Consider the following 25,992-nt stretch of genomic DNA (forward strand, 5'->3'; position numbering starts at 1 on the left):
CACACAAAGGGACACACACACAAACATTCCCCCCCTGAGCTTTTAAAAATCCGGTTTCCTGATTGGTCCTCTGGTCAGGTGTTTGGTTCCCTTTGTTAACCCTTTACAGGTGAAAGAAACATTAACCCTTAGCTATCTGTTTATGACACCTGTAAGGAGAAGAAACTGTGTCTGGACACAGGGGAGACTGGCACTGGCTGGACAGTGGTACCTGCTGTTTTAACAGAGGCTTGGGAGAAACACCAATGATAGCAAGATATTGAAATATAATTCCCAAAGCATTATCAAACCCAAACAGTTCCCTTATTGCTATCTGTCTGATCCCTAATAACAACTATGTGGGTGAAACCAGATAATCATCCTCACACAGATAAATGATACAAGAGAAAAACACCCAGGGGCAAATACCTTTCACAAAACAGTCACTCCATATCTGACCTCTCAGGCCTTGTCCTCAAAGGAAAGCTGCACAATACCTTCAAAAGATGTGCCTGGGAACGTAGATTTATAACGTTGCTAGACACTAAAAATCATGGACTGAACAGAGACACTGGATTTATGGCTTATAACAACAATCTGTAAACTGCTAACCCCACTTCTTTGTCCTATGACTGGAGAGTTGTTAACAGACGACTTCCCCTTGAATGGGCTCTTATAATGAGTGTTAAATACTTATGCTAAAGAATCTGTTCCACCTTGTATTTAGCTGTGACCCTCTGAGTTTCCCAGAGCTGAAGAAGAGTTCTGTGTAAGCTTGAAAGCTCATCTCGTTCACCAACAGAAGCTGGTCCAATACAAGATATGACCTCAGCCATCTTGTCTCTCTAATGTGCCTAATAAGGCATTTCTAAAGCTGAACAGTTAACATGAAGTTGAAATGACAGTGTTTAACGGTGTCTTTTTTTATTTCCTAGCACAATGAATATAGACGATGACACCCAATGGCTTGAGTGGGTAACGAAGCAGTTTGAAAGCATCGCTGGAGAAGATAAAGAGATTGACTTGGAAGAATTCAAAACTGCTCTGAAAGTGAAAGAGGCAAGTTCTTTGGGGCTCGGGGGGAGTTTGGCTGATGATCTGCCGTGTTTCTGTTCAGTAGCCAGATGTGAGCTCAGACTGTAGAGTATTATTAGACTTCACCCATTTGTCACTAGTTAGTGCAGAACAGCACTGGCAGATTAAAATGGGTCTGTGGTCTGTTGTTATCCTGTCTTAATTAGAATAGTGAAGCTTCAAAATAGAATGAAGGGGCTAAGGCCGAAGGGTTACAAAGAGCTTTGATTGACACAGCACTCGTGTATTGTTAGCAGTGACCAAAATCACAGGTGAAAGACAAGGGCTAAATCTTTAAGTCTTAGTTTTTTTGTCTGACTAGTTTTTTGTAAGGTTGCTAATCACCATCATATTCAGCCCTTACTAAGCCAAAATTTCCATTGATGTTAATAGAAGACTTCTGGCTTGGGTTTACAAGGAGTACCCCTCAAATGTTGTTGAAATATTTGTTCTCCTTTCTGTAGTCTTTCTTCGCTGAGAGGTTCTTTGCATTGTTTGATTCTGACGGGAGTGGAACCATTAGTTTAGATGAGTTACTCAAAGCCTTGAACCTTCTCATACATGGAGACGAAACAGACAAGCTAAGATTCCTCTTCCAAGTTTACGATGTAGATGGTAAGATTGTGAAGAATTTACTTATCCCCACTTGTCATTTGGATATCAGTGCTGCTGTCCTGAGCATGAGAGTGCGTCTGTTGGCAGATATTTAGACCACTCAATTGAAGCCATTGTCTAATATTCTATAGTGCCAGCCTTGTTCTCTTCCAGCACAGCATAGACTTCTCTTCCTGAATTAAATCAGTCTGGCTGAGATGCATTGGGAATGGATACTTCTAAACCATCTATTAAGCTTAACTTCGTGACTTTTCAATCTTCCCCATCTGTGATGAAGGTCTCAAAAATACCCTTAAAAGGCAGCAATTAAACTAGCTCCAGTTGTAAGTCCTATGTCAGTATGTTCTTACCCTAGAGAGGAGCCAAGCCGTTAGGGCTAGATTTACAAGGGGGACTTACACACCTCACTGCTGTGTTAGGCACCTAAGTCCAAATGTTAGATCATCAGAGCTGCTGCCTAAGTCCCATTCGTAAAGGTCCCTCGATACCTCTGTCTCGGGACACACACACACAGCCACCTCAGTTCTGACACTGCCAAGCGACTCAGCACCTCACTCACACCTCAGCCCCAAACTAGACCTTCCTTCCTCTAGCTCACTTGTGGGGCCTGATTGGGTTGGTGTGCTCAGAGATCACCTTAGAGCACATCTAATGGATTGGAGCCCATACAGAATACAGCCAGGGCAGGTGGGTCCAGCCAACCCCCTTTTAGCTCATTGCCCAGTGGCTGCAGCACTCACCAGGATGTGGGAGACCCAGATTTGAATCCTCACTCTGCTAGAGGTAGAGCAGGGATTTGAACCCAGATCTGCCACCTCCCAGGTGAGTACTCTCACCACTGGACTATGGGGAGACTCCCTCCCAATCTATCTTGTTGGAGCTGTTCCACTCTATATAAATAATTAAATATGAATTGGGCCAGAGAGAAAGGGTCTGCCTATGCCGCAATCAGAGGTGCGACTGTGGCATGCGTAGCCATTCCCATCATTAGCAGTGAAGCCACAAGTGCACAGGCTGTACAAGTCCATGCAGGACTCTGGATGTGTATTCAGGTGGCTAGCCTATGCTGCCAGAGCACCATTATTGTTGTTATTGGCGTGAGCTATGTGAAAGCCAGCTTGGGGATGTCTACATGCTGCAGTCACACCTCTGATTTCGGTACACACAGAAAGAGATTCATTAATGGACTGATTGCACCAATGACTATTTTAATTATTTCTACACGGTATTTAAACACACTCCGTGAAGAACAAGTACAGTTAAAGACAATAACAAAAAGTATTTGTTCGCAAATATTATTCATAGTGAATGGTTTGATCAAAGCCACAGGGGCAGGTTTTAAGCTGGGGATCTGACTGCAAAACATATCTGCCGCAACTTGAAATTTGCGAAGAGGTTTAGTTTTGAGGGTCATGCTTTTTTGTTTGGTCTAATATTGAAATTCTGGTACATGTGAAATGTTGGTTTATCTACAGACTAGGAAAAGTGAAAACATCAGCAAAATAAACATCCCAGTTCTACCCTGCCAGTATTTTCTGCTCTGACCTAATTGAGCTTAAAGGATTGGCCACAAAACTAAGAACCAAATCACTTTCCAAGCTAATTTGTCTTTACATTTTGCAGCCAGTTAAGCATGTCTGTGTGGATTTCATAATGGTGAACTGTCAATCAAGATTGTAATTTGCACTCTCAAAATAGTTGTTTCACGTAGATCACTCATTACTTAATGTAAATTAAACCATTTTTCCCCCTAATCTATCAACAATTAGCCAACCTTACCCTCAGGGCACAATTTCCCAATGAAAATCCTGAGTTCAAGGAAGGAAGCCTGTTTCTGTATACAAAGGGAAGATAAAACTAAAAGCACCCAGAGTTTTCATAAACCAGTTCACTAGCAGTTGTATATCCTTCTGTTGTCTCGGTAACACAGGAACAAATGTGTTATTACTTTCATCTGTATCAGATGTAAATTCTTGCTCACCATAGGCAGTGGTTCCATTGACCCGGATGAACTGCGCACAGTCCTGAAATCATGTCTGAAGGAGAGCACAATATCTTTGCCAGAGGAGAAACTGGACGACCTCACACTGGCTCTTTTTGAGTCAGCAGACAAAGACAACAGTGGCTCCATCACTTTTGAGGAACTCAGGGAGGAACTCGAACGCTTTCCAGAGGTCATGGAGAACTTAACCATAAGGTATTTTATCCTTAGTATAATAGCTTTAACAGGGCTCTCTGGGTTCCTAATCAGCGCCATATATTAGAACTGCATTTTCCTTGTTAGCACCTTGCTCTTCCCCGATTTCACAGGCTCCTTCAATATCATTTATGCTCACAGTGGCCTAGCTGCGGATGGGTCCTTTTTATTTTTTCCCTTTGCGATTAAGAGTCCCTCTTTCACGTATCTACCAAATCCTTCCCCATCAGGAGAGCATGAGGCCTGGGATCCCGTCCAAGGCCTGGGGGTGATTTTTGAGAAACAGCTCACTTAAAGGAAGCTGCATCCCTTCTGTCCACAGCAGGGCTGCTTGAACATACACAGGGCAAGACACTCTCCCTGCTGTTTTCCAGCTACACAAACTTGGTCTGCTTGAGTCTACTGCTGGCAGCTGCCACCTAGCTGCGAGCTGGCATGTTTTTGTGACACTCGCTTACAGATGCCCAGTATGAGAAACCGGACACCAGTTTCTGTGCTGCTTCAGTGCTGGACTAACAATCAGGACAGGGCAATGACGTTTAAAAATGAAGGGCCTAAGATCCTGCGCATCTCCTGCGAGGTGCTGTGAGCATCCCCTGATGAAATGAAGAGTGCGATAACACCTCAGAAATGCTGCTTGTTGTGTGCTTTGAAATGCTCTGCCTGGAGGAGAAGAGGCCAGGAGAGAGTCTTGCCATGTGAACCATCAGAATGTGAAAGAGAGAAAAATACTGTAGTGTTCTAGACGTCACAACTGACTCTCCTCCTAATCTGTACAATTAAAGGCCCACCGAGAGCTGAGGGTAGCAGTATCTTTCAGGATAGTGCCCCTCTATCAATTGATTCTTCAGTGGAGATGTCTTCAGAATGTGAGGAGCCTTATGGGATACCTCTCACTCTTATTTCCATATGGCGAATCTCCTGCTTCCACCTAATCAGCATTAAGTGAGGGATGTTGACCCTTCTCCGGCTTTGTGGAATGATGTAGGCAGGTCATCTTCACCTATTTGGTTTCCTCCTGTTAGTGGCTTACAGCTTCCTTTCCACTTTCTGTGCTTCAAGAAGTTGGGACTTCAGGGTGCCTCCAGCTGTCCATTTATGGTGGGCTCCCACTTCCCACCTTTGTGGCCATGTCAGCCCATGGGAAGGAGGGTTTATGTTCCAGTAACTTTATCCAAATCCTCCTCCACCGATCCTGATTCATCTAGGAGCCAGTAGTGCACTGCATGAGCAGAGTAGCCCAGGGGACTTTCCAGTCAGTAAACCAAGAGTTCAGGCCAAATGCACCCAGAGTTTATAGTGCTGTTACTGCTCTCAGTCCATCCAGAGGGTTCCAGAGGTATGATACGCTCAAGGTGGTGCAAAGTGGCTGCAGTCTGTTCCCTGCAGCCCGGAGGAAGACCAGCACCAACATGTGAGGGCATAGAGTCATCATCATCATCTTGGCAAGTCCCAAAGGGACATGGCCTTCTTGCAAATCTAGTGCCACCCAGATTGATCTCTGGCAAGATTTTTAAGGTGGTCTGATTGTATATTCGGTTTCTCTCCAGCACTGGCGATATTTTTGCACCGTTGAAGCTTTTGGTGCCCTCATGGTCACAGGCCGTGTAGCAGCATCCCTTGGTACATACACGCTGGAATTCATTGATCTTCCACTCTAATAATATGTCCATATCAGCCAAGCCGCTGAAACCGCTGATGGAGGCGGTTGCTGGGTTTGTCTTTGAATATCCCTGGTGCTGAGCTTGTCCTGCCATTTGACATGGAGCAGGAGACAACGAGAATTGAACACGTCAATCCGGTGACCTTCAGCCTTCCTCTGCACCCATGTTTCGCGTCCATACAGCAGAGTTGATGTAACTGGGCTTCCGTAGATCTGCAGCTTTGTAGCAAACGTGTTGTCATGACTTCCCCACAAAGGCCACTGAAGAGCCCCAAACTTGGCAGCCGCTGCTGCTATACAAGCGTCCACATCTTGCAAGCCTCCTCCAGCCCTGTCTGGGACACTGCCCATGTATTTGACAGCTGCCCCCTGCTTGATGACCCATCCGGATGGGTTAGTATCCATCTGGTTGTAAGCTGGAGCTGGAGGCTGTTTGATGGTATGGCCAGGGACTTAGTTTTATATGGATTATATGGAAGTGTAAAGTCTGGGGGCAGGGAGGCTGGTTGGGAAAGGAGCTTGCCATGGGCAGAAATATGTGCTGATTCGGGGGCCTGCACCAGCAGGAATGCTGTCTGCAGTAGAAGCCCAAAGGAGAGCATCCTGCAGCTGTTGCCAGTGGCACCCCTGGGAGTTCCCCTTGGAGAGTGGGTGCAGGGCCACCTCCTCCCACACCTTTCCCAGTGCTCTTCTCACAGCTGCACAGCATTGGAGCTGGTTGCTTTGTAACAAACCTCTTCCCTTCATGTTCTCTCCCTTTCCAACAGTGCCGCGAACTGGCTAATGCCCCCGACAGTCAAACAGAAGAGCCACACGCCGCGCTACTTAACCCCAGCCTACTGGCACAACAACAGGAGCAAGCTGCTCTTCATGGGTGGCTACCTGTGCCTGAATACCCTCCTCTTCACCTTGGCTGCTCTGCAGCACGCGCCTCTCGGGGGCTGGGTCTTGGTGGCAAAAGGCTGCGGGCAGTGTCTGAACTTCAACTGCACGTTCCTTGGGGTAAGTCCTGCACCTTTCCTGGCAGATGGGGACAGTCACACCTCCCTCCCAGCACTGTGGGAGGGTTCGTGAATCAGGTGTCACAAGGGGCTGAGGGTAGTGCTTGCATGGCAGGCGCTCTAGAAGAGTGAAGCAAGGAATCGTAGAAATGTGGGGCTGGAAGGGACCCGGAAAGGTCATCGGGTCCAGCCCTCTGTGCTGAGGCAGGACCAAGCAGACCTAGATCATCCCTGACAGAGGTTTGTCCAACTTGTTCTTAGAAACCTCCAGTGACAGGGATTCCACAACCTCCCTTGGGATCCTGGTCCAGAGCTTAACTACCCTTATGGGTAGAAAGTTTTTCCTAATATCTAACCTAAATCTTTCTTACTGCAGATAAAGCCCATTACTTCTTGTCCTACCTTCAGTGGCCATGGAGAACAACTGATCGTTGTCCTCTTTAGAACAGCTCTAAACATATTGCAGACTGTTCTCAGATCTCCCTTCAGACGTCTTGTCTCAAGCCTAAACATGCCCAGTTTTGTTAATCTTTCCTCACAGTTCAGGGGTTCTAAACTCTTGATCATTTTGGTTGCTTTCCTTTGGACTCTCTCCAATTTGTCCACATCCTTCCTTGTATCCCAGAGGTGGATGCAGAACTCCAGCTGAGGCCTCACAAGGGCTGAGTAGAGAAGGGACAATTTCCTCCTGAGTCTTACATCTGACACTCTTCTAAACACATCCCAGAATATTAGTCTTTTTTCCAACTTCATCACATTGTTGACTCTCATTCAATCTGTGATCCACTCCAACCCCCAGACTCTTTCCAGCAGTAGTACCACCTGGCCAGTTATTCCCTTCCACCGCAGCTGCACTCAGGAGAGAGGATTCTTGCTGTAATGCTTGTTTTTTCCATGGGGGCATTCAGCAGTTTTGCTTTGCTTATGTTCAAAAGGGCAAATGTTGGCAATCATTAAGACAAGTACTTTGCCTTTGTATTTATTGAATTTCATCTTGTTGATTTCAGACCACTTCTCCAATTTGTCAAGGTTGTTTTGAATTCTAATCCTGTCCTCCAAAGAGCTTGAAACCCCTCCCAACTTGGTGTCATCCACAAATTGTATAAGTCTAATCTCTACTCCATTATCCAAGTTATTAATGAAATAAGAAAATGGAACGTGTGGTCATGTCACTCGCTGGGGAATATTTCAGAGAATCAGACCATTGAAGTTAAAAATAAAAAGTTAAAGAATAACAAACAGGAAGAAGGATATGAGCTCTGCAAGAGCAAGTAAAACCAGGCCCGGCCTCGCCCCAGAGCAGCCAGCACACAGACATCCCTCCAGCCTCCTTTAGCTTTTACTCAAAGGGAAAGGGGGGTAGGATGGTCCCATGAGAAGATCACTGGGCTGGGACCCAGGAGAGTTGTGTTCAAGTCCTGATTGTGATGCTGGGCCAGTCTTTTTACATCTCTGGGTCTTGGTTTGCCCTTCTGTCCTGTCAGGATGGTGTTACTCACTCACCTTAGCAAAGGGCTTTGAAGTAAGTGTGTTGAGTGGAGCTAGGGGCTATGATACACGGAGGTCAGACCAGATGATCTGGCCTTAAATTCAATGGCTCTGTGTCCTGATGGAAAGGGCTGTAACAGCGAGGCATGACTGTCACTGTCATCTGGTTTTCAAAGGTGCTCATGCTGCGCCGTTGCCTGACGTGGTTGCGAGCTACCTGGGTTGCGAAAGTTTTCCCACTAGACCAAAACGTCATCTTCCACCAGCTTGTGGGGTATGTGGTGGGGGCTCTCACAGCAGTTCACACCGGAGCACATGTGGGGAACTTTGGTGAGTAGTAAATCCTCTGCTTTCCCATACCCCCATGCAATAATTGCTATGATTCTTCTTTTTGCATTATGCTTTGCTCATGCAACCATTCTTCTAACGTACCCTGCAAATCTTGAGTGATCTAAAGAGGAAAACCCATCAGTTATTAAAATGGAAAATGCCAACCCTTCTAACTATAAAGAACATCAGCTACTAAAAAACCAAGGATTGAAATCTACATTTAATACAGACTTGATAAAGCAGCATTTCCTAAAGAATGGGGTGCACCCTCTAGAGAGTGGGGAATGAGCATGTGAAGGACCAACCAGCAGGGTGCAGACAAACCTCTTCATTGTTCTCCAGGGTCTGAACTTTTATTTAACAAAAAAGTTGGTCCCTACATGTTATGGTTGCAAAGAAACCGTTCAAAACATGACTCTTGGATAATCAGTGTAGCCTTGTTCTACCTGAATTAAAGAGATCCTGAGACAATAGCTCTGATACGAGGAACTGCCCTGAGTGTAATTGATGTAGCAACATCTGCCTGAGTCTGCAGAGATCCTAAAACAATAGCTCTGAGGTGTGATTTGCCCCAGTCATTTTGGATATCAATAATAAAGCTTCTTTAAATGTCAGCCTTTGAACTATTTAGCTGCACATCAAAGGGTGTAAGAAAAGAGGAAGAAATGTAAAGCTTGATCCAGCATGTCCTAAAGTAGAGGGGGGTTCTAAGGACTATCTGGGGGAGGGCATGGGGGGCATAGAAGATGTATACATTTAACAAGAGCAGGCCTTTAATGAGATATGGTGAGACTGAAGGAACAAAATTGATTCCATATTCCTGAAGGGAGGGTTCAGCTTTCAATGGATTTAAGGCAGGTGTCGCTTGTAAGATCAGCTCAGCATTTTACTTTCACTCTTCCCATTGCTGCTAATTGTGTAAGGTTTCAACTAAGGTAGAAGTGTATGTGAGTCAGGAAGGGATTGGAGCTGTACGTAATCCACTGGTTCATTGTGCATTGTTCCCCTCTAGTGGCTTCCCCTGATATGAAGTTAAGAGCTTTCTACTGTTACCAGCTAATGGAGTTTCTCTGTAGCTCAAGTGCTCAAGGTTTTGGGTTCAGTCCCTGCTGACAACTCATGTTTGGAGTGAGTTGTGGAATATGATCCTGCTTTAGGACAAATCAGTCAGAAATCCTGACTTCAACTTCCGCTGATTTATAAGGGCACCCCTGAGGTACTTTGTGGGAGGGTGGGGGGTAGTTTGGCTTTTTTGCATAAATAATATATTTTATTAATAAAAACAAAGAAAGGAGACATGATTGCAACTGGAACGCTGGCTCCAAGACAAAGAAAACAGGTTTAGTGCCATGGGGTCCCAGGACCACAGCCCAGTAAGGGAAAGGATTGCGTTGTATTCCATTGCCCTCAAAGCTTTTTTGGTCGAAGAAGGGTTAATATTACTCTTTGGGAGACCTTGGTACGTGGGCCACTTGTTGTGGTCTTCATTATGTATCTCTGAGTTACACTGCATCCAAGGTGTGCGTGGCATTTTACAGACAAATGAACAGATCAGGGACCTCAGCTCTGAGGAGTTCAGGGCCACACTGGGATGCTCAGTATCCCCTTGTTGATCCTGTACTTCCTGTGGAAAGTACTAATCCCCTTGGCCGCTGCTGCTCCTCAGCCCCATGTTTCTCTGTGTTTAGTCAGGCTGACTCAGACCCAGGATCGCCCCGCGCTTTGGGAATATCTGTTCACCACTCGGCCCGGGATTGGCTGGATTCACGGGAGCGCCTCGATCACTGGGATTGCACTGCAGCTCCTCATCTGCGTGATGCTAGTTTGCTCCAGCACCTTTGTCCGGAAAAGCGGCCATTTTGAGGTACTCCCCACTGCACCCTGCAAGTGGCGTTTGGTTTTGTTTGTTCCCCCTTCATTACAGCGCAGTCATATATGCGCCAGTGTCTCCCATTCTGCATCCCTTTTCTGCCAGGGTCATTTTCATGCATTTCTTTCCACAGAGCTTGCAGTTGCAGCACAATGAGAACATGTTAGTCCCTCTCCATGCGGCACTGAGTAAACTGGTAGCTGATCTTAGAGGGTCATTTAACTGAATCCCATGCAGCCAAACTCCTACGTAGAAAGACAGCAGGAAAAACCTGCTCACAAGGGCAGGGGATGGGTGGGGAACAAAGCACTTTAATGGGTTAAGAAATAAAACCCAGCAATTCAGACAAACTCAGGTAATTACATCCCTTGCAAGGCCAAGTTAAGAACTCTCATCCGACTGCATGGGGGCGGTTAGTACAGGAATTGGCTCCTTGTCTGCAAAGCCGCTCAACACAGATGAGCGTTCAGTGCTTTAGGGGCTTACAAGGGCTTTGCTTTACTCTGTATTTGGCACCAACTTCCTGTGCACAACCATCAGATCTTCACAGAGCCCCACTCAGACTCTCCGTCTGGGAAGCACGGCCCCCAGTACCACAGAAGTAGTGTGCCCTCTTCCATGCGGGCCTGTGTGGTAACATGGTTCTTAGGCTTATTTGCCTCTTCAAGTGAAATGGAGAAATGTTGAGACTGCAATAGGGCCTCAGTTTCTCCTCTCAGTTACACCTGTATAAATTCAGGGGCCTCTTGGGGCAGGTTCTGACCTCAGTTACTCTTGTGTTGGCCAGGAATGGCAACGCTGAAGTCCCTGAAGGTTCCACATTGACACCAGTATAACTGAGAGCTACTGCTAAGAATGACTGGTTTCTCATACCTGTCCACGGCCATTGTTGGCTGGACTGGAAAGCCGAGTGGGAGCTTACTGTATCTGGTGCCTAGAAATAACAACGAAAAGAAATGATGGAAAACTAGTGACACTTTACCTGAACTACAGCCACAATTGGGCTGCATCTTTTGCCACCACTGCCCTCATTAGTCTCTCTTACTATTCATCACCCATGACAGTCCAGTAGATCCAGTGATCCCTTATTACTGTTACCTGCAGGTCTTCTACTGGACTCACCTGTCCTACATCTTCATCTGGGCGTTGTTAGTCCTCCATGGGCCTAATTTTTGGAAATGGTTTGTGGTTCCTGGATTTCTGTTCGTGGTGGAGAAGACAATTGGCATTGCTGTGTCACGCATGGGGGGGCTGTACATTGTGGAAATCAACCTCCTGCCATCGAAGGTTTGTTCCCAAAGTGATCCAAAGACACTCACTTATGAGAATACGTTTTAAAAATACCGCTGGGGCTGGGGTGAGATGTGAAATAAAGAATTGGAAATCGAGCTTATTGGGGTCTATTCCTAGCTCTGCCGCTGACTTGCTGCATGACCTTGGGGAAGTCGCTTCACCCCTCGTTGCCTCACTTTCCTATTCCCTAAAATGGGAATAAAAATCCTCGCTCCACTTCACGGGAGAGCTTTTGGCATTTGTAAAGTGCTTTGCGATTCTGGTGAAAAGCAATGTATAATAACAACTATTCTTAAGTGACCCAGGGGAAAAGTGAGACAAAAGAGGTATTAAAAAGACAAACTCAGATGATTGTCTACTGTGTATTATGGCAGCGTGCTGGAATGGCAGCATTCCAGAGACTCATGGAAAATAGAAATGGCAATGCTCAAATAGGGAGGCAGCGTGGCATAGTAGGTAAAGCGCCAGCATGGGATTCAGGAGATTTGGGTTCAACTCCTGTCTCTATTCACCAGACATTTGACCAGTTTCTGTGCCTCAGTTTCTCCTCTGTAACATGTGGATACTGATTCTCTTGTAAAGTGATTTGAGATCTGCTGCTAAGAGCTAGAGGTTATTATTCTTTCATCTGATGCAAGAGTGGTCCTTATGTTATATAGCCCAGAGCATTCATTAATCGATTTTAAGTGTCTAAAGAGTCTAAAGACCCTTCTTTTGGGTCACTGCTCACAAGCCAATGTGAAAAGCACAACAAATGGCACAAAATCATGCTTCAGTATTTGGCCAGTCAAGACGTTCTCTTGAGCTGCATCTTGACTGGTCTGATAAAGAAACGATCTGTATGGTGCAATCCTCTGTCAGCATTATTAGGACCTTTTCAGCAAACATTGACACAAAGGCCAGTGCTTGGCCACCCGTTCCCAAAGGCCTCTCTCTCCATGGAAGCAGGCTTGGAGCAGATATAGGTCACACCTCTGCAGTTGATGGGGCCTGGCTGTGCCAACAGAGAGGTAGCTAGACATCTGCATGCTGTAAAATATGCCCAGAGGTATTTGCATGCTCAAAACTGCAGGCACAAAATTGGAGGCTGTTGTGCTCTGGAGAAGCTATGCCAGTGGACAAAGCTTAGAATAACGTACAGTCTGCAGGGTTTTCCTGTGTGCAGAGAGATTCTCGCCCTCTTGGCTTTTCATTTCAATCCAGGTGACTCATCTTGTGATTAAGAGACCGCAGTTTTTCCACTACAAGCCTGGAGACTATATTTACCTAAATATCCCAGCAATTGCGAAGTACGAGTGGCATCCTTTCACCATTAGCAGCGCTCCTGAACAACAAGGTGTGTGTTTATACTGGATGCCAGAACTGCGCCGTTTTGCTGTTTAATCGGAATGGTTACTTACAAAAAGGCTAGAATGATAAAATAGCAGATAGAGACCATTTGGTATGGTGCAGCGAGATTTTGCAGCAAACGGGCTACATTTGAAGCAACTGATTCAATATCCAAGAATCATTTAATTAGGCACTCTAGCTGTGGCATGCCGAGAAGCAGCTGTGTGTGTTTATTTTTTTTTTTAATCACATGAGAAAGGAAGCTCTTTGCCAGTCTGGTGTCTGGTTTCCCTGTGCTGAGCTGGGACTTGTATTCCACCTCATCACCTTTGCCCAGCAGACGCGAGCTCCACACTTCTGGAAGAAAAAGCAGATGGGCATAACTTCACAGCAGCTGCCTCCAACCTCTGCTTCCCCTATCCCTGATAAAAGGGAACATTTCCATCTGCTTTGAGGCTCTGCCCTTCCCCCTTGTGTGGAATCATGGGAAATGTGGCTTCTCTGAGCAAAATCAAGGGCGAAAAACGTGTCTTCTCCAAATCATGTATTTCCCTGCAATTAGAGAAACACTGCTGTGTATTCCATTCTCAGAAAGGGGCTGACTATATTAGGGATAACATGTGTCATCTGATGTATGGATTCTGCGACTGCAGCTGATATACTGGATGACTGACCTAATTGAAATGGCCAGAGCATTTATTTGGTTAGCTTTCCTTGTTACTCCCTCTGGTATTTCTGAAAGCTTGGAATTCAGCCTTAATTTAAATGCTGGGCCAAAATCTGTTCTCCAGGAAGTCCAGGGTAACTGCACTGGACTTAATAGAAATTCCTTTAGATTTTCACTGGTGTAACCGAGACATTAACTAGGCCCGTTGATTTAAAAATATATCACTCTGCTTCTTGCCTGGAGAAAGTTTCAGTCCAGCTGTATGATTCCCTCATCAGAATATTTATACAAGGCTCTTTCTTATTTCACCATCGTCTGCCTTCATTTCACAGATACCATCTGGCTGCATATAAGATCACGAGGACAATGGACCAACAGACTCTATGAATATTTCAGGAGGCCTGAACCACTCAGCCAGGAGCCTAAACGGCTAATGGGAAATCTAAGAAAGCAGAGGTACCACAAATGGACCCAGGTTTGTCATGGACGGGGATTATTTTTATGAATCACTTTTTGTAGTTTAAAATAGGAGTGCCCTTTAGTTTGCTTTTCTGTGAAATGTGGTAGGTACCATATTTCTTGCTGCTGCTGCCACTAGGCAGTGCCAGTTGGGGATGGTGACATTGGCATTGGCATGGGAGAGGGGCCCTGCCTGTATTTATCCTGGCATATTGCCCTGTGCGGAGGCTATTCATTTCTTCCTGTTGAGCACACCCAAAAAAGTAAGAATATTCTGTTGCTACAAGGAACCCCAAAGCCCGTTGCTTGCGGAATCAGAAATGGCTGGGTTTCTCAGGCTGATGTCCTAGTATCAGACATACAGAGGGCTCTGCTAGCTCATTAAAACACGCCCCAGAGTTCAGTATCGGCTGCTTCACCTGGGACAGTCACTGCTACGTTTTGGATTGGAATTGTGTGTCTTCCTGTAGAGTTATTCCTACTTCCTGTTTCTCAAACAGCATGTGTGCTGTAGGTCCGATCCAGGCTTCTGGGTACATACAAGAAGTGTGCAGCAGAGGGATAGGGTTGTAACGCATTCCTGGGCGGAGGTTGGAGTCCCCCACACTGCTCTCTCATGAGGATTTTCGATCTATTCTTTATGAGTTTGCTGATTTTCTCTAATCTAAAATAAAAACCATCAAGATGGAAAGTGAATTACATGCTCGTGGTGACTGGAAAGGAGCAGAGTGGTACTGAAACCTGAAACAAACAGACCAGGCCATTATCTGAAAGGCCTCATAATAATCCCTTGCTCTTATACAGTGCTTCTTCATCAGCAGATATTGCAGTGCATTACAAAGGAGGGCAGTACCATTCTCCCCATTTTACAGAAGGAGAAACAGAGGCACAGTGGGATGAAGTGACTTGCCCAAGATCAACCAGCAGGCCAGTGGCAGAGCTGGGCACAGAGCCCAGGTCTCCAGCATCCCAGTCCAGTGCTCTAGCCATTAGGAAACACTCCCTCTAGAAAAAATAAGACTGACCCCAGGCTGGTGCAAATCTGCAGAGCTCCATTGACTTGAATGGAGCTACACCAGTTTACATGAGCTAGGGATCTGGTTCTATATCTCACTGCTCTCCGATTCTTGTGACATTCAGCTGCCTATGTGGCATCAGATTTGTGCATGTAAGAAAAGCAGGAAGATCTGCGTCCTGGACATTGTCCCCTGTAATATGGGCAATGAGAAAGGAGGTAAGAATGCCCAACCATTTCATGTCTAGTTACAGTTCATGAAATAGTTGGGCATTCTTACCTCCTTTCTCACTACCACATGATCCAACACATTTTTTAACCCTCGTTCGAGTTGTTTTCTGCCGTGGGGCCTAAGCAGCAAAGCCCTAGATGGATCAAATAGCTCCTGTCAATAAGGAGAAGAAAGTTTCATCTCTCTCAGTGCCATGGCTCACAGTGTTTTCTGTGAATTTGGCTCTAGGAACATCTTTTCTGCTCATCTGGTTTGGAGGCGTCAGTAGCCACCAGTAAGGATGAAACAATTGAACTGACGTCTTACAAAGCCACCAGGTGCCCTGGCTGTGAACCTGCTGACCTCACTGTCACCAGAAGGGATGAAGAAGGGAGCCCGCACGCCAGAGAAGTAAAGGCCGTTCGTTTGTTGGCTAGACAACTTACCATTGATTACATGCTTCCGGGCCTACTGGGTTCAGGTGGCTCTGGACCATCCCCATCTGGGCTGGGTCTGGGTGGCATGAATGAGCCCTTTTAGGATAAGTGCAGATGAGTAAGAGGAGAGGACCGTGTAAATGCTGGCCATTGGGGGCCTGCATTCAGGAATCAATAGGACTGGTCAAAATCTTTCCATCAAATATATATATATATATATATTTAACTGAATTTTTTTTTTTTTACTTTAAATTTTTTTTGCTAAAAGTATCTGTTTTGGTTGAAAAAAATTATTTTTCATTGAAAAACTGGATATCCAAAAAATCCAGCGTCTTTGGTTTTTGGCCACAAAAAGTAAAACAGTTGATGTGGAATTGCCGCCTGGAGGGTTACAGTTTGGGTATCCAATATCCCCATTCTCCACTCTGGCTGGGTTCCATAGCCAGACACAGCTCCCATGCACTGTCATGCATGTGGTGGCTCAGCAAGAGGGGAAACCATGGTGCATCCTGGGTGATGTAGTCCAAGTTGTATTGAGTGGTAGATAAGGCTCCAGTCCTGCAACCCTACACGTTTAATTTTAAGCATCTGACTATTCCCATTGACTTCAGTGCAACTATTTATGTGTTTACTGTTAAAACACATACATAAGTGTGAGCTGGATGAAGGCCCAAATCCTGATCATCTCTGATGGGTGTACACATACAATTCCCATTGACATTCACCTTTTGTCCTTTGTCGAGAAAATACAAAGGCAGACAGTGGATGATGTTTGTGCTTTTTATCAGTGTTTGCTACTGTGGCTTAATAATGAATTTCTTATTGTGAATTTTAGAAAAGATTCCTCTACAAAGCTGAAATGTGTGGTAATGCAGTAGTCACTAGTGGACCAGTTTAGACAGACCAGGAAGTCATTTTAAAATCAGCGAAGAGTCACACGATCTCTTTTTAACAGGGAAAAAAAAGCAAAATTAGTCAGAAATCATACTAATGTTAGGAAGTTGGAGAGCCACGTTTACTGGCTTTTATCATCTGATATGAAAAGCTCTCAGGATATTGATTCTGTCACAGCTGAAGGAGCAGTCATTACAGATAAAGAATTTATATGCACCATTTTTAATGAGTTTCTCTCCCTGTTGCTCTTGAACTATTATCTTTTCTCTCGGTTAGCAGAGATCCTCCTACCATTGTCAATCTGATCAAAATTCGTGTACATCTCTTATTCCCTCCCATGCCGTACAAAGGCATGATTTGTGGGAATTTGAATAATTACATTTTTGAATCAACCTTTGATTCAATTACAATCTGGATAATTTACACAGACATCTTCGGTGAGATTTAATGCCTTTGAAAATCTTCCCCCTAAACTTATGGGCCTTCCCATTTTGGATAATGATAATTTTTATTAATGTGGACTGTAAATGCAAAACCTTTACTTTATGTTGTCCCTCTCTGAAGAATGGGTATATAGCCACCTACCTTGAAAGTGACTCTTGCAGCGCTAAAATAATACTGTGTTTGACTTATTCCTGGTGCAATGACTAGGTCAGAAATGATATAACCCAAATAAATGTCTCCGCCAATCTGGAAAAACTGGAAAGAAGGAGATAAGTATTACCGGGTGATCTCTGGGTGCATCAGAGTATGGGTGGCTTTAATACTCAAGACGGAATAAATTCTGAGGACAATGTCATCTGCTTGACTATTGGTAACATGGTTTTCTTTACGTAACAGGTTTCTGCCAAGCTGAGTGAGAATCACAGAGTTTGTAATATCAAGGTAAGAGTCTCCTTTGTGTGGCTGGTTAAGGCGTCTCCCCTGCAGCTGGCTCTGGGCAAACAGACCCCAGAGCCAGTTGCAGGATCATTGACTCATAGACTTGAAGATCAGAAGGGACCATCGTGATCATCTAGTCTGGCCTCCTGCACATTGCAGGCCAAAATTCTCACCCACCTACTCCTGCTGTGGACCCCTAACTTCTGGCTGAGTTACTGAAGTCCTCAAATCATGGTTTAAAGACTTAAAGTTACAGAGAATTCACCATTTACAGTAGTTTAAACCTACAAGTGACCCATGACCCAAGGTTATAACCCCGCAGGGGTCTGCAGATCTGACCTGGGAGAAAATTCTTTCCCGACCCCAAATATGGTGATCAGTTAGACCTTGAGCACATGGGCAAGACCCACCAGCCAGCCAGGGCAGTAGGACTCTGGCCTGTAAATCCTTTCTCTTGTAAGTAGTCCTTACGTGTGCACGCAGTGCCACCCTGGGGCTAAAGTAAATCTTATTCTCTCAGGTTCCCCTCCTTGTTCACCTGACTATGGGCCCCACCATTCCTAGACATTGTGGTGCCCTACGCAGCCTCCTGTGGGTGGGGGGCTGTGCCCAAGGTTGGTTGGGGGCAGGAGCAGGGTTGGGGGGCAGGAAGGAAATCGCCCTCCAGCATGAGCTGGTGGCATGGAGCAGGCTGGGTCTGGGTCGCTTCACTTCCCGACCCCGACCCCTGCTGCAGTCCTCAGGGGAAGCGGTGGAGTAGGGGTGGGGCTGGGGCAGAGCAGAGGCAGGGACTTTGGGGAAGAGGCGGGGAGGAGCAGAGCAGGGGCAGGGGCAGTTTTCTTGGCTCGCTGAGTCAGGCTGGCCACTGGAGCAGCATGCAGCTACGTAGGGCACCAGGAAATTTGGGGCAATTTGGTGCCCCAGATTTCCTGGTGCCCTTCACAGCTGCATAGTTTGCATATGGGTAAGGATGGCCCTGGTGTGGGGTGTGACTGGCTGGTGCCAGAGCACTTTCCCGGCCCCACGTCTACACCAAACAGAGAAAGTGCAACTGTTTCTGGCTGAAAAGCCAACCTAACAATTACTTTGCAATGTTTGAGTTGATTGTTTTCTCCCTGAATTTTTGGGCAGGTGGAGAACCCCCCAGAAAGCGTCTTGTGTCCATCTTTTCTGCCAGCGATGCTGAGCTGAAGTGCTATTAAATCTTACAGTTACAGCTCTGTTAGCTCATGTTATGCAGCCAGACTGGACACTGTCTAAGCCGCTGGGCTGGAAATAAGAGAAATAATTAAAACAATTGAAACATTTTTCAGAAAAAAATCCCAGGCCAGATCCCCAGCGGGTGTAAAACAACAAAGCTCCACGGGAGCCCACGGAGTTACAGTGATGGACATAGGCTGAGAACTGAGCTCCCCGACTTGCCTGCCTTCCACTAAGGTGCAGGAGCACAGTGGCCAGGATTTTCAGAAGGGCTTAGCACCCACATCAACGCCAGAGTTTCAAATCAATCTCAGCTAGGCCCTCAAAGAAATGACCACATTTCTGAGGCCACGTTGGGTGCTGAGCACTTGCCTTGTGGGTCGTAGAGTCATCTACTTCCATTAAGGCAGAGAAGCTCCATTAAGATGCTGATCTTCAATCCTGAATCCTCTATTGAGCTCAGGGGGTGTTTTGGCTGTGCAAAAAATGCAGGGTGAGACCCTAGGCTTTTATCCATTGCCCTGCCAATGCAGGGTTATTTTAGATAAAAAAAATGAGAAGCATCTCTGTGAAACTGAAGCAAATGTATCTTGTGTGTCTCCAAATTGCAGCCTTTTTTCTCTCTTAGTGCTATATTAATGGCCCCTATGGGACACCTACGCGAAGGATCTTCACCTCGGAACATGCTGTGCTGGTAGGCGCTGGAATCGGCATTACTCCCTTTGCCTCTATCTTGCAGAGCATCATGTACAGGTTGGCATTGTACCTTTTTAAGGCTTTGTAAGTAGAATTAATACTAACCCACGGAGGCAGAATTTTTCTTCCATTGCCAAGTAAAAGCCACTCAGTGATTTCAAGATTCATGCTATGTGTTACATTCAAGGTCAGTTCTTTTCTAGCTGATCTAGACCTCATCGCCATATTAGTTGGACACTATTCCTGGTTCTCCCCTGGACTGCTGGGTGACCTTTTACAAGGCACCTCTGCCTCGGTGTCTTCCCCATCTGTAAAATGAGGATAATGATCTGATGTCCTTTGGAAAGCGCTTTGAGATCTGTGGGCGAACAATGCTATGTAAGAACTAGGTATTGTTAGCTGAGGGGTTTACGTTCATTGAATGGATTTTAACCTCACAAGGGCCCTGCTGAGGTACGGAACTGCTATTATCTCTGTTGTACAGATGGGAACTGAGGCCCAGCATAGATCAGGTGTCTCGCCTGAGGTCAGACACGAAGGTTGTGGCTGAGCCAGTCCAGTGATCTCGCCACAAGATTGTCCTTTCCCCCTGACATATTAAGGACTTTGTCCTTATACGTGGGTGAAAAGTTGTTCCTAAAACCAAATTCGTCCTTCCAAACTGACAGACACTACACTGAAGATTGACACTCGAACAGAAAGTTTGCAAAGAAGCTGAATAAGGGTATTTTCTAGAGCTGGTCAGAAAGGTGAACACTAGAAAAAAATGGTTGAAATTTAGAATTTTGGAAAAACGTGGCCCAGCTCTAATGACTTTCTAAGGAGAGTTTTCTCTACTGAGAGCGGGGGGAGGGGGTGGCTGGGGTGCTAAAGAGCTGACATGACAGTGCTTGTTACCACATGTGGGTTGTGTTGCATTCTTCTAGATTTCGCATGAGAAAACAAAACAATCCCTGCTGTGGCTATTCATGGTGTGAGAGCCTCAAGGATGATGAAATGAAGCTTAGGAAGGTGAGCTCCTACTTATAGGGATAACTCTAAGCTTCCCATCGATGACCTGACTGCTGGTAGAAAATATCTGATGGAAATCCTGTGACCTGCTCTGTGCAGTGGGCTCCTGGGCAGAGCAACTTCCCGGATCAGAGCCCCACGTTGTGTTGTCCGAGGATCTGCTGGCTTACCAACGTCTAACTACTGCACCAACTTTTGAAATGCAATAAAAACTACGTTTTGGTGCAGAAACTGTATCTCAGGGCTTGTCTACACTAGAAGTGCTGCATTGGTGCAGCTGCACTGATGTAGCTGCGCTGCTGTAGCAGGTCTGGTAAGGATGCTCTAGGTCGATGGAAGAGAGCTCTCTCATCGGTATAACAAATCCACCTCCGCGCGAGATGGTAGCTATGTCATAGTGCTGTCCATATTAGTGCTTAGGTCGGTGCAACTTACATTGCTGGAGGTGGAGGGTGGCTTATTCACACCTCTGAGTGATGTAAGTTTATACCAAAGTTAGTGGTAGTGTACACCTGGCCTCAGGCTGAGGCTTATAATGCGCCATTTAAGTCAAGAGGGGCTAATGTACCTTTGGAAGCACTGCAGTTGATTATAATAGGGATGCCAACAGATTCATAATGAAACCATTGGCACCTATGTTGTAACTGTAACAATAATGTAAGAGGTATAAACCATCCAATCATTTATAGGTCTTTGGGTTCTTCAATGCACCTCTGCCAAGAGGTCTCCAGACCCTTGTCCTGCACTCAGATACATCCTTACTAAATAATAAATGCCCAAACACCACTCCCCTAGAGCTATGTTCACAGCATACAGACAGAGGCATTAGATAGAAACATAAAATACTCTTTCTGAAAGGTTACAGTGTAACACAACTTTATTTCTTAGAATCCAGAACAGAGAGAGACAAAGCAGGCTGCTCCCTAAGGCAGCGAGGACAGTTTACCCCACCTTGCTCTAGGCTGGTTGTTTGCAGACTGACTGCTGCTCCCAGATAGCATGCCTCCCTATAGACCTCTCATGCCTGCAAGCAGTAGCAGGGAAACCCCTGAAAATTAAAAGTGATAGTTTACAATTTTAATACAGGTTTGAATACACCACTCCCCCAGGCAATGGGTCTGACTTCACCTGGCATAAGTTGGCAGAGCCCCAGTAGAATAAGTGAAGCTACATTGATTTGCTCAGGCTGAACTGGCCCAATCTGTGGGACTCTGCGCCTTCACCAGATCCCATGGTGATGAACATGGTATAAAGGCTTAGGCAGAGACAGAATTAGAACCTGGCTATGTCTCAAGCCTGTTTATCCCTAGTCTATTGTGACTGAGAGCCGCTGGGGACTGGGGCCTTGTCACTTTGCCAGTCTGCAAAGAGGGGGCTTCTGGTGCTCTAAAAGGCACAAACACCAACAAGTCAACTGATTCGTAGTTTGGTACTCACTATCACCAAAGCAAAAACTGTGCTTTCAGGTTGACTTCATTTGGATCAACCGAGACCAGAAGTCCTTTGAGTGGTTTGTCAGCCTGCTCACTAAGCTGGAAATGGACCAGGCTGATGAGGAACTGGAAGGTAAGTGGAAGCCAGGTGGCTCTAGTGAATTCCTCCCTCACCCATTCCAGTGGGCATGTATGAATACTATTGACCCAGGAGCAGCGCCAGGGTTTTTGGCGCCCTAGGCGGGGGTCCTTCCGCGCTCCTGGTCTTCGGGGCACTTCAGCAGTGGGTCCCGGAGCGAGTGAAGGACCCGCCGCAGAATTGCCGATGACGACCCAGAGCGCGGAAGGACCCCCCGCCGCCGAATTGCCGCTGAGGGCAGCAAAATGCCACTCTTCCAAATCCTGGTGCCCTAGTCGCCTAAATGGAAGCGCCGACCCTGTATTGACCTCAGCCTCCGTGACACGTGCCCCACAGCAGAGTGCAAGTGTCTTTAGTAACACAGTAGAATGTTGCATTGTCCCTATTGTCTTGTGATAGGCTCATCTGCAAATACAGGAAAAGAGGCAGCTGGAGGGGGATTTATGAACTGCAGCCATTGTGTCCCAATCCTGGCTCCATCAAAGCTCACTGAGGCTACGTTCCACAGGCTCTCGGCAGGTCCTTACCAGGAGGGAACTCCTGGGCCAGACTTAAATGTAGCCCAGGTACCCTTAGTCTTACTGCTGCTACCACACTCCTTCCCCTGCTTGGACTGGCCCGCTCCTGGCAGGAGAACTCTGTGCGAATGGTTGGGTGGGAAGCCTCAGCTGCCTTGGGCACTGGCACCAAATAATCCTGCTTTGCTACTTCGTGCTACAGCTGCTGCTGCTCTTCTGATAATGTGTCCCAACCACATACAGCCTGCACTTCCAGAGGCAGCACCTTCTCTGCACGAGCAACATGAGGAAGACACAGTTGGGAGTCTGTGAATTGGTGGGAGACTCTCCTACCTGGAGGAGGGGGCCTAGAACATCGGGCTGGTGTACAGACCAAAAGAGAGTCTGTCTGGTTGAAGTGACATGTCGTTCCACCTATTTCCCCAGGGACAGGTGTTCTCCTAGCTGAGGTTTCAGTGGCAATGTGTTTTGAGCCTGCCTCGGTCAGTAATTCTGCATTAAGAAGCTGAACTCCAGATGCTCAGCTGACACTCTGCTTTTCCCTTGAATGTTGTCATAAATAGATAGGTAAGGTAAGGGTTAAGTTTCTTTTACCTGGAAAGGGTAACCAAACACCTGACCAGAGGACCAATCAGAGAACTGGATTGTTTAAGTCAGGGGTGGGATTGTATACTCGGGGTCTTTTTTGTTTTCTCGGCTGTGAGTAAACAGGTTTTCCTCCTAACTCCTTCTTATTCAAAAATTATACCAAAAGTCTGTGAGTACAAAGGAACCCCAAAGCAATTTGGCTATGAGGAGCTTTGGGTTGTACGAATAGATGTGGAGCTTGTGTCTTTTGTGTTTTCTCGGTTGGAGTTAACAAGCTTCTCCTAACTGCAGCTTATCTCCAAGGTCTCCTACACATCTGTGAGTACGAAAGAACCCCAAGCAATTCGGCTAGAGTGAGCTTTAGGGTTGTATTTACATGGATGTGGATTGGTGGACTGGTTAATCGGGCTATCTTTTAAATCAGACTTTTCTCATATTTTCTTATAAGCAAGAGCCTGTTATTGAGTTTCTTAATGCAGATTATGTTTATATTTTCTTCTTTTTTTTATATAAACTTTCTTTAAAACGTGTGGAGTTTCTTTTCCTAGGAGGCAAAGGGAAGGAAAAGCCAGGCGTGGCTATTCCCTATTGCTTTCAGGGAAAAGCAGCTACGGGGAAAGGAAAAAAGAATCACCTTTGTATCAGTATCTGTCTTCCCTCACGGAAGGCAGCACGGAAAGGCAAAGCCAAGCTGTTGTATTTTGCATCCAATTGTCCTGAGGCAGAGAACGCTATCTCTTGAAGCAGAGTAAACCGGTTTCTGGCAAAGCCTGGGAAGGAGGAGGGAAGGGATTTCTCCCCTGCTTTAGCATCAAGAGATTTGGAAATCTGGTGTCCCACCAAGGGAGGCTGGGGACACCAGAGAGAGGAAAGGCGATCAGGCCCCATCAATTCTGATCTGTGCAGCGAGATATATCCAAGCTGGTAGTGAGGCTTTGGCGGATTCAGGTAAGCCCCCAGATTTGGAAGCGCAAAAGTCCAGGTTTGGGACAGGACCAGATGGGGACGCTAAAGTCCAGGTCTGGGACTGGAGCTAATTACCACATGGTGGCAGCGGGGAGTTTCAGTAAGCCCCCAGATTTGGACGCAAAAGTCCAGGTTGGACAGGACCAGATGGTGGGACGCTAAAGTCCAGGTCGGGACGGGAGGCTATATACCACATCTATTCGTACAACCCAAAGTCCTCATAGCCGAATGCTTTTGGGGGTTCCTTTGACTCACAGATGTGTAGGAGACCTTGGAAATAAGATGCAGTTAGGAGGAAGCTTGTTAACTCACAACCGAGAAAACAACAAGACACAGCCATCCACATCTATTCGTACAACCCAAAGCTCCTGCATAGCCAAATTGCTTTGGGGTTCCTTTTACTCACAGACTTGTTATAATATTGAAATAAAGAAGGGTTAGGAGGAAACCTTGTTTACTCACAGCCGAGAAAACAAAAAAGACCCGAGTATACAAATTCCCGCCCCTGACTTTAAACAATCCAGTTCTCTGATTGGTCCTCTGGTCAGGTGTTTGGTTACCCTTTCCAGGTAAAAGAAACTTAACCCTTACCTTACCTATCTATTTATGACAAATGTACAGGCCGTTTTCTAGAGATGCACATGTACATGACTTCAGCTCTTAGTAAGAACGATATGAAGGCTATTGGTCTGCAGATGGCTTTAGATCTGCTGGCTCAGAAGGAAAAGAAAGACTCTATCACCGGACTCAGGACCAGAACCCAACCAGGCCGCCCTGACTGGAGCAAGGTAACGATCCTTGAAACCCAAGTAACAAACTGCTTCTGTGTGCACTCACCACAAGCACCCTGAGCAGGGTAATGCTGGAGTAACTCCAGTGTAGTCAATGGGGTGCGTGTATTTACAAGGGTGCCAGTGTGGTCAGTCTGGGCCTCAGCAGCAAAGAATCCTGTGGAACCTTATAGACTAACAGACGTATTGGAGCATGAGCTTTCGTGAGTGAATACCCACTTCGTCAGATGCATGCATCTGATACTTGACAGTCTGGGACTCCTGGCCCAATCTCTGCCTCCTCAACCAGGCAGGTTCCTGTTAGAGTCAACGGGAGCTTTGCTTGAGCACGGAGCTGAAAACGATGCCTGAGGAGCCAGGGTTTCTGGTGGCTCTTGAAGTGGGAACTCTATGGGACTTCTTTGATGGCAGCTTCAAATTTCATGTCTACTGTTTAAGACTATGTTATGTCATCAGCTTATCCATGCCCAGGAAACAAGCCACCCTCCCTAGCAATTGTTAACGGCCACCATGAAAGGAACCTCCCTAGGTGGTGCTTTGTGCCACCTGCTTAGCTTTGTGGTGGAAGAGATCTAGTGAACCAAGGGCACGATAATGGTGTTCACATGAGATGCTAAAACAGACCTCACCTTGTTCTTTTCTCCTCTCTGCTTTTGTGTTGTGTCAGGTGTTCCACAAGATGGCAGAGGAAAATAAAGGGAAAGTCCAAGTCTTCTTCTGTGGGTCTCCAGCTCTTGCCAAGGTAGTCAAGGCTCACTGTGAACACTTCAACTTCAGATTTTTCAAAGAAAATTTTTAATAGTCTCTTTCTATCTGTTGCTGCCTTTCTCCTGGAGAGAGATGTTTAGAATCCTCTTCCTGCAGGTGATTTTATAGTGTAGTGTGGGTATTTGCTTCTGTAATTGCTGGCACATGCATCATACTTACAAAAGAGCTTTCTTTACCTTCTTTTCTGATTGTATGTGGGGAAATGTACCGTGTTTGCCCAAAGCATTGTCTAAACATGCTCCATAAATAAATCATGTCTGTGTTCAGCTGAACCTGCTGTCCAGCATCTCCAGCTGAGTCCCAGTCTGAGCAAAAATAATCACTCTGGCTTCTCTTATGTGCATAGCGTGCAACTGGGGTAGGATGCCCCCATCATGAAGAATAAAGCTCCTACTTTGGGGAGGAAATGTGGAAACTTTAAGGGGAGGGTGGGTCAGCACCAGTTCTAGGAGTTTACCGCCCCTTGATAGCTATGGAC

At 46.1% G+C, this 25,992-nt stretch overlaps 1 protein-coding gene across 1 annotated transcript in view; it reads left to right on the top strand.

The window, feature by feature from the left end:
* NOX5 (NADPH oxidase 5) overlaps positions 1-25,771 on the top strand; it is a 92,337-nt gene extending 66,566 nt beyond the window's left edge. Inside the window, exons 2-17 of the mRNA XM_032764349.2 lie at positions 915-1,038; positions 1,518-1,668; positions 3,655-3,865; positions 6,296-6,530; positions 8,194-8,347; positions 10,036-10,211; positions 11,322-11,504; positions 12,714-12,846; positions 13,839-13,981; positions 15,441-15,602; positions 17,363-17,407; positions 19,233-19,357; positions 20,227-20,311; positions 21,778-21,877; positions 24,577-24,743; positions 25,414-25,771. Of these exons, the coding sequence (XP_032620240.2) occupies positions 915-1,038; positions 1,518-1,668; positions 3,655-3,865; positions 6,296-6,530; positions 8,194-8,347; positions 10,036-10,211; positions 11,322-11,504; positions 12,714-12,846; positions 13,839-13,981; positions 15,441-15,602; positions 17,363-17,407; positions 19,233-19,357; positions 20,227-20,311; positions 21,778-21,877; positions 24,577-24,743; positions 25,414-25,545 (2,326 nt within the window). The 3' untranslated portion in view covers positions 25,546-25,771. The remainder of the gene's footprint in view (positions 1-914; positions 1,039-1,517; positions 1,669-3,654; positions 3,866-6,295; positions 6,531-8,193; positions 8,348-10,035; positions 10,212-11,321; positions 11,505-12,713; positions 12,847-13,838; positions 13,982-15,440; positions 15,603-17,362; positions 17,408-19,232; positions 19,358-20,226; positions 20,312-21,777; positions 21,878-24,576; positions 24,744-25,413) is intronic.
* Positions 25,772-25,992: the final 221 nt, after the last annotated feature.

This window comes from Chelonoidis abingdonii, chromosome 9 (genome assembly GCF_003597395.2).
Source record: "Chelonoidis abingdonii isolate Lonesome George chromosome 9, CheloAbing_2.0, whole genome shotgun sequence".
Taxonomy (NCBI): Eukaryota; Metazoa; Chordata; order Testudines; family Testudinidae; genus Chelonoidis; species Chelonoidis abingdonii.